At 37.2% G+C, this 9018-nt stretch overlaps 1 protein-coding gene across 2 annotated transcripts in view; it reads left to right on the top strand.

The window, feature by feature from the left end:
• Positions 1-504: 504 nt before the first annotated feature.
• Positions 505-9018, top strand: part of prdm12a (PR domain containing 12a) — an 18969-nt gene continuing 10455 nt past the window's right edge. For both annotated transcript variants that reach the window (XR_015490783.1, XM_087253243.1), the window contains exon 1: positions 505-739. Coding sequence is in view for 1 of the 2 variants with exons in the window: in XM_087253243.1 (XP_087109369.1) it covers positions 529-739 (211 nt within the window). In the remaining variant the exon portion in view is untranslated. The remainder of the gene's footprint in view (positions 740-9018) is intronic.

Raw genomic sequence — 9018 nt, 5'->3', positions numbered from 1 at the left:
TGTGTGTGTGAGAGAGAGAGAGAGAAAAAGTGTGTGTGTGTTTCAAGAGAGATGGAAAGAGAAAAAAGTGTTAGTGTGTGTGTGTGAGAGAGAGAGAGAGAGAGAGAGAGAGAAAGATAGAGAGTGTGTGAAAGAGAAATTGTGTGTGTGTGTGTGTGTGTGTGTGTGTGTGAGAGAGAGAGAGAAAGATAGAGAGTGTGTGAAAGAGAAATTGTGTGTGTGTGTGTGTGTGTGTGAAAGAGAAATTGTGTGTGTGTGTGTGTGTGTGTGTGTGTGAGAGAGAGAGAGAGAGAGAGAGAGAGAGAGAGAGAGAGAGAGAGAAATATAGGGAAAGTGTGTGAAAGAGAAATTGTGTGTGTGTGTGTCTGTGTGTGTGTGTGTGTGTGTGTGTGTGTGTGTGTGTGTGTGTGTGTGTGTGTGTGTCAGTCATTAATAAGTGATGGGGGCCGCTGGGCTCCTATAAGAGGCTCATGTCCTCCGCTCGGTGAGAGAGAGTGTGTGTGTGAGTGTGTCAGTGAGTGTGCAGTGATGGGCTCAGTCCTGCCCGCCGATCCGTCAGTGCCGGTGCCGCCGGCGCTGCTGCTGAAGTCCCGGTTCCGCGGCCCGGTGTGTGACGTCATCATCAGCTCGGAGATCCTGCACAGCTTCCTGTACGGGCGCTGGAGGAGCGCGCAGCCGGAGGAGCAGAGCCCGCGGACGGCCTTCACCGCCGAGGCGCTGGCGCAGTCCTTCAGCGGAGGTACAGCTCTGATCCACTCTGTTACAGATGAACAGCAGAATCTCTCTCTCCACATTAGGTTCAGAAGCTGCTCGACTTGCATGATGAGTGTTGTACATGTGTCGCCAAAGCTTTATACAGTTTACAGCAACATCTGAGTGGAGTCACGCTTTTCTAAATTACTCTAAAGCAGGAATTGCTGCTGTTGAATAGTTTTAGGGCTACTTGGATGAAAGCTGAAAGTTTTCTTAAGATCAAAACACAAATAGTAAATATAATAATAACCAGAATAACCTCCCACTACTGGGTTGCGGCTTGAAGCGCATCCGCTGCGTAAAGCAAATGCCGGAGTTGTTGATGACCCTAAATCAGAGACTGAGCTGAAGGAAAGTGAATGAATGAACTCTACATATAACAATCAACATTTTAGGATAAACAGACGGTAATAATTAATATTCTGTATATTAACTATGGTTCATCTAGACACGCGCATGTGTGTGTGTGTCTCTCTCTCTTTCTGTGACAGGCTTTAATAGCAGGATAGGATCAGTTTCCCCCTAGTCATGACTGAAGTCGTTTAATGTTGTAGTACTATTGTTTAATTTCGTCAAGTGAGTGTAAATGCTGTGGGGTTTGGGGTGGACTCTTTCTCTCTCTCCTTTTTCTTTGTGATGCAGGGAAACACTTTTTCCCTTCATTTGCACAATGTGAAAGGTTTAAAGTTTTGTTTCTGATGATTATACTTTTAGCTGTGCAGATTTGCAGGTTATTTTTTTTAAACAGATGACAGTGTTATTAGAGAAGCAGGGCAGCTATTCACAATCAACATTTCAGGATAAAACAAAGTTAAACAGTCATCATTTGAGGATTCATTTATAATGATTTAGCGGTGTTCATCTGTCCAAGCTGTTGCTTTTTAATCCAGTAAATTCTGCAATGCTTATTTTTGTTGTTAATTAATTACTTAAATACTAATTTAATTAATTAGTTGTTAAAACGTGGATTATCTTCCTCCTTTTGACTTTATTTCTTCATGTCCTTTAATCTTTTTTTCTTTTCCGCTTGTCTGAATAAGATGTCGATTTAATAAGTTTGTTGTTGTTTTAAATGATGTCTTCTGCTGAACATTAGCGTGCGATCAGTCTGCTGGAGAGGATTGTGTTTGTATTTTGATTTGATCTGTTGCGCATGTTGCTTCAGTCTGACTGAGCTGTAAATATGAAGGATTTTATGGACTGAATTGGGCAGATGCGTGTTTGTGAAGTGCTGAAAGAGGTGATGCCGTTCAAATTAATAAGTGGGTAAATTCATTTATTTCAGCAAAACTGTTGGGGGATTTCGGCTAAAACCACGTTTTCAGTTTACGAATAATCGTGAAATGCACGCTATTATTGCATTAACGGTAAATACAGCTTTCGTTTGGATTGTGCATGTGGTTAAAAACACACACAAAAAACGTTTAAAACCTTGTGTTTATTTAGGAATTTTTTTATTGTCATTTTGTTGCAAAATACAGAAGATGTTAGATTACTGCAGAGTAAAAAAAATTAGTGCAGAAACATAATTAAAAAAGTTTAATGTCGTAATAAAAGTAAAAACACGCATCTATCTATCTATCTATCTATCTATCTATCTATCTATCTATCTATCTATCTATCTATCTATCTATCTATCTATCTATCTATCTATCTATATATATATATATATATATATATATATATATATATATATATATATATATAATGATACGTCTAACCCTAACCTAATATATAAGATATATAACCTAATTGTTTACATAAATCGTGTAAAATGTGGTATACTGAAAATAAATAAAAATAAGAATTAAATTTGCAGTGTAAATCGTTCAAAACAATCACGACAGGCTTGATTTCTTTATTACATAATGTGTGCTGTGGTCAGTGTCACATTTGCGCATTGAAACAGTAAATACCACAGTTTGCTATATTATAGTTTTTAAATGTTGTGGTACTCTTTTCTTAAGTAAACTCTGGTGTATTGTAATAGGCAATAATAAGACATAAATGTGGTATTACATAGAAACGAATTACCACGTTAAATTGGTATAGTTGTTGTGTTTCCATAGCAACTATAGAACTGACAATTATGGATGTTGAATTAACCATAGAATTAAAAGGACAGATTAATTACTAAAGTTGTTGAATTACCATGGCAACAATATATAATTATTATAGTTGTTATGCCATAGCAACCATAGCATTACACCAACAGATTAATTACTGAAGTTGTTGTACTACCATAGCTACTAATCAGCACAACTGAATAATTAGATAAATTGTTGTGTTACCATCAACAACAGGCAATTATTGTAGTTTTATTACCGTAGCAACTATAAATTATATCAACTGATTGTTTTTCTAGTTGTTGTATTGCCATAGCAACAACAGATAATTAATATAATTACTATAGTTGTATTGCCATAGCGACTGTAGAATTACATCAACAGATTAATTACTAAAGTTGCTATAGCAACAAGATATTATTTACTAAAGTTGTTGTTTTACCATAGCAACTAATTAGCACAACATAATTACTACATAAATTGCTGTATTACCATGGCAACAACATTACTATAGTTTTATTACTGTAACAACTATAGAATTACATCAACAGATTAATCACTGAAGTTGTTACAACCATATATCGACTAATTAGCACAACAGAATTATTACAGAAATTGTATTACTATGGCAACAACATTACTATAGCTTTATTACTGTAGCAACTATAGAATTACATCAACAGATTAATTACTAAAGTTGTTGTATTGCCATCGCAACAACAGATAGTTACTGTAGTACTACAATAGAAACTGTAGAAATACATCAACTAATTATTAATTACCAAAGTTTTGCATTACCATCGCAACAATACATAATTACTATAGATGTGTTGCTATAGCAACTATAGAATTACACGCGCAGATTAAATTCTAAAGTTGTCGTATTACCATAACAACAACAGATTACCACCGTAGCAACTATAGAATTAATAAAACAGTTCAGCTCTCCTTTACAATAGTGTGCTTCAAAAACAAACAGCTCCAGTGTTTACTAGCATTAAGTTACTCGAGGCTACTATTTATTCATGCGGCGCTTGTTTATTAAAAGTGCTCCGAATGAAACCGCAGGACGCCGGAGCATGCATCTCTGTCAGCGGGACTGATCTCTGGGAATTTCTCGCAGGATGATGTTCGCTCTCCAGCGTTTAGTCTCTTTTATTCTCTCCATTGAGGCCCGTTTAACGCGGTGAAAGGTGCGCGTTCGGCGTGTAACCGCGTCCGACTGAATGAAGCGGCTTTAAATTCATTTGGTTAACTTTGTGCTTGACCTGAGAGAGCCGGAGAAAAGATGCCCGTCCCGGGAGCTTTATCCGCGCATTGACGGGCTCTCCTCGGCCTCCGTAACGCACCGTGAACGGCTCTTTCTGTCCTCATTCACGGCGTGTCAAGCAGCTAATCGCCTTTCCATCTTTTTGTTGGGCGAATTCCTGCGTGTTTTTAAACAAGCCGTCGCTTCATTCACTCGCGCTTATTGCTACAAACGCGCTGAAGGGATAATGAATGTGGAATGAGTCAGTGGAGGATAATGAGTGTCAGTATTCAGCTTCTTTGATTTTGACGTTAAATGCGAGTGTCTTTCTTTCGCGCGTTCAATGCGCTTTTACAGTCCCCCTCCCCGACATTTAACGCGTTTAATCCGGTTAAATAGAGGTCATATTTCGTGACCGAAATAATAATAAAGGCGATTGGTTTCATTCATTTGGTGTCGACAATGATGAGCTGCGTGCTTTTAGTTTGCGCACTGGAAACTTCTAAATCGCATCTCTGATTGACGGATATAGCTTACACGAAGTGATGAAGTGATAAAAACACAATTATTGCAGATTAATTATCAATATTTAGTGTTTTTCTTTTCTTTTTTTAAGAAGAATGCTTGTTATACGCTCTGTAATTGCGGAAATTTGGGCAAATTGTGGTCAAAATCATCTCCTGGCTAAATTTATTTATTGAACCCAAATGAAACCCAATTTTTTTATCCAAATTTGTCTTGTAAAACCCCACATTCTTTACATCAGAGGGGATAATCTGCATGTTTAATGAGCACAAGCAAATATTAACATGCGAAATCAGAATGCAGAATATTCGTTTTGTAAATAAAATAGGCTGGAATTAATGTACAGAGTTAATTAAGTTACTGGGTTATTAAATACATAATATTTTAATAACGTCGGGTTTTAATGTCCACATTAAATTATACCGACAAATCAGTTTTGTGGACAAACTTTTTGACTTCAATTTTCAGGTGAATTTAGAGAAGATAAATTGCTGAAATGGCCTATATGAGAGAGATCAGCTCATCGATGATTAGTGTAACAGCAGATGTGAAAATGAAACGCTTACTCTGAGCATTATTCTATATAAAATAGGGTAGTAATAAGTGATCAAACTAAATGCGATTCTGTCTGAAATGATCAAAATATTGGATTAAAATGTGCAAAATATTCTGGAATTATTTTTATAAGGTAGCCTACTTGGAGAAATATTTTGTGTTGATATTCCCTTTGATCCAACTGCTGCAGTCCTGTGGACGAAGTATTTATTTATTTCAAATACTGTCTGCTCTCTGCAGCACTAAAATCACGTCTAACTGGCTCAGATCAGACCCACCTACATATGAACAATGGATCAAAAAATGTATGAAATGTAAAGAATAACTTATTGCCTTAGACTCCAGATCAATATATTTGAAGCAAGATTCAACCCAATTTTAGAAATTACACATGACTAACTTTAAACATACAACAGAGAATTAATGAACAGCTACTTTACATGCACGATAAGCATATGAGACATCTCCTAATTTATTTATTTTTTTATTTATCTGTTATTAATTAATTTAATATATGTTTTTATATATAACTTTTACACAATATATACTGTTTTAAAATAAAACTGCAAATGTCCCTTTTTTCCCTTTCTCCTTTATCTTTTAAGTATCCATACTGACTATTTTTGATGTATCTCTGATTTTGTGTTGTGTTAAACAGTAAAAAAAGTGCAAAACCCAGTGGTTTCAAAGGATAACAATGCACATTTTAGATTAACATTAATCAGTATTTTTGGACTGTGATCTATAGTCAGAAAGTAACTGTGGAGTTTGCATGTTCTCCCCATGTTGGCGTGGGTTTCCTCCGGGTGCTCCGGTTTCCTCCACAGTCCAAACACATGCGCTATAGGGGAACTGATCAACTACACTGGCCGTAGTGTATGTGTGTGTGTGTGTGTGAATGAGTGTTAATGGGTGTTTCCCAGTACTGGGTTGCAGCTGGAAGGGTATCTGCTGTGCATATGCTGGAATAGTTAGCGGTTCATTCCGCTGTGGCGGCCCCTGATGAATAAGGAACTAAGCTGGAGTAAAATGAACGACTAAAGATGACTTATTTTTGTTACACTCAGTGTGTCTTTGTCTTCTAAATCATGAGGGAAAATGGGTGATAAAAAGAGCTCAAATGTATGTAAAACACTCTCATGTAGCTACAAAAACCCATTTAATATTTGACCCATAGCCTACACAACTTCATAACAAGCAATATTAACATATGCAGCCTGTATGCAAGTAAGCGCAGTTAATGGTCGTGCACATTTTAACAGTGAATTCATAAACAACATTAAATCAGCTGATGTTAAAACTGCCTCAGTCTGTTGTAAGCATTGTACAGGCTACATGGATCCATGATGTTAGCTGTAGCCTAGTCTGCAGTAATAAACTCAGATGCCTGCGTTTAATAAGCACACTTCAACATCTACTGCTACTAATGCATTATTAAAATCCACTAATGGGGGAGCGGAATAATCTTGTTTTTGTGTTGAGATGAGTTTATTTCACACACCACATTCATTCATTTTCCTTCAGCTTAGTTCCATTATTGATCAGGGGTCCCCACAGTGGCATGAACTGCCAACTATATATATATGTGTCCTTCTAGCTGCAACCCAGTACTGGGATAAACCCACACACTACGGCCAGTTTAGTTAATCAATTCCCCTATAGCGCATGTGCTTTGGGGAAAACCGGAGCACCCGGAGGAAACCCAAACCAACACGGGGAGAACATGCAAACTCCACATAGAAACACCAACTGACCCAGCTGGGACTCGAACCAGAGACCTTCTTGCTGTGAGACTACAGTGCTAACCATTGAGCCAGCTTGTTGCTGTTCCACTCGTCAGATTAATTAGCTTGTTTTACTGAAAAACTCTGTATTTTGACTCTTTGTTTCTGAAAACATCATAATGTTTTCTGCTCGTCTTTGCTTCTTGACGAGACAAAGCTCATTTTTTTTGCAGTGAATGAACATCCAGCCAGCTGTTATTGCAGAATAAAGCTCTTTTCAGTCTGAAAACAAAACAATTCAGTGCATTTACTAACAAGTTTTACTGAAGTTTTTAAGGTAAGTGGCTGACCATTTATATGGGCTGATTTTACACAAATAAATTAAATGTAGTAATGTTCAACCTAATTTGATTGATTTAATTCAGTAAGTCATGTAAAGTGTGCATTTATATAGTGCATTTATTGTGGTGTTCAAATGGAGACCCAAACGCATGGCTATAAAGTGAAGAGTTATTGATGGCAAACAAGATGCAGTAGAGCAGGGGTGTCAAACTCAATTCCTGGAGGGCCGAAGCCCTGCACAGTTTAGTTCCAACCCTGCTCCAACACACTTACCTGTAGGTCTCAAACAAGCCTGAAGGACTCGATGAGTTTGATCAGGTGTGTTTAATTAGGGTTGGTAGTAAACTGTGCAGAGCTGCGGCCCTCCAGGAACTGAGTTTGACACCTGTGATGCAGAGAGTTCAGTTCTTCTATAAAGAAAGTTTCTCCTGGCCAAAAATAAAAGGGGAAAAAGGCAGTCAAAGTGCTCAGCCTTCTTCTGGGTGATGCTGTTGTAACCCCGCCAGTCCTACGTCACCCAACCTGCTCCAAGCTGGTGTCGAACCGACATCCTTCTGCATGGGAGTCGGTTGCTCTATCAAGGAGGTTAAAGACCATGACCTCTAGAGTCTGTCACTAGAGCGCCTTTAGAGGTCAGAGGAGTGAGGTTTACCTGCACAGCACACACTAGCTGGCCTCCGTTACACTCACCCCAGTGGTGTAGTCTTTGCTATACGCACGTATACTCTGTATGCTTACTTTTTTCATGAGCTGTTTGGGTATTACCACTTCTAAGGATCAATAATTATACTCTCAGTATACTCACTTGTTTTTCTGATTAAACTTCCCTATTTTACATCTATTTGCGTCCCCTTTAACTGTATAACAAACTCACAACTTATTTTGTTAAGATGTGCCTATTTCTTACAATTCTTACTTAAATATATATTTATATGACACATTTTTCTTTGTTTACCCCATAAGGATCTGATCCTGATCCACCCTAAAATTAAAATCCTAAAATCGCCCCTGTAAAACAGTATTTCACATTTGTCTTAATTGTGCCGCTAGTGAACGACACTATACCGTATATAACACTAAAAACAAACACTACTCATAAATCGCATAACAATGTGCGATTTAAAAGGGTAACTACTAGTATATAATAGCGACAACAGAAGACAGACTCCTTTGGTTTAAAACAAGCATGCACGAATGTGACAATTAAAAATAATTGCGGATTGATGTTTAAAGGAACCTATAAAATGTAGAGTAATAAGCCAGTAAAGAAAGTAAGCTAAAAAGCTGTACCTTGTACATCAGGTAACTGATGTAAAAAAAAAAAAAAGATATATTAAATGAATTAATATTAAATAATTTTTATTATTAATTAATAATATAAATAAATTCTATATATATATATATATATAATCTCCAATGAAACGAAGAAACATTGACTTTCGTCATTTCTTTGCGTACTTTCATTTAAAATTTGTGTCGGGTGTAATAGTACACGACCTTTTTTTCTAGGACTACACCACTGATTCACCCCCTAAACCTCCCTCCCATCCGGGTCACGGCACCAATATAACCCCGACGGTCACTGCTTTTATTCTAGCCGAAATAAAACAAGTAAGACTTTCTCCAGAAGAACAAATATTAGAGGCAATACTGTGAACAACTCCTGAATCTGTTCAACATCATGAGGGAAATATTTAAAGAATTCACAGGAGCGCGAAAAATTTGTAAAAATTGAAAAATTCAATTTTTTGAAAAATTTGTCCCTTGTAAATGTAGTACAGCCAGCCAATCCCTATTTCAGTGT

This window comes from Danio rerio, chromosome 5 (genome assembly GCF_052040795.2).
Source record: "Danio rerio strain M-AB ecotype USA chromosome 5, GRCz13ab, whole genome shotgun sequence".
NCBI classification, from domain to species: domain Eukaryota; kingdom Metazoa; phylum Chordata; class Actinopteri; order Cypriniformes; family Danionidae; genus Danio; species Danio rerio.
Note: the sequence above shows the minus strand (reverse complement) of the source record. Positions and strands in the feature narration are given on the sequence as shown.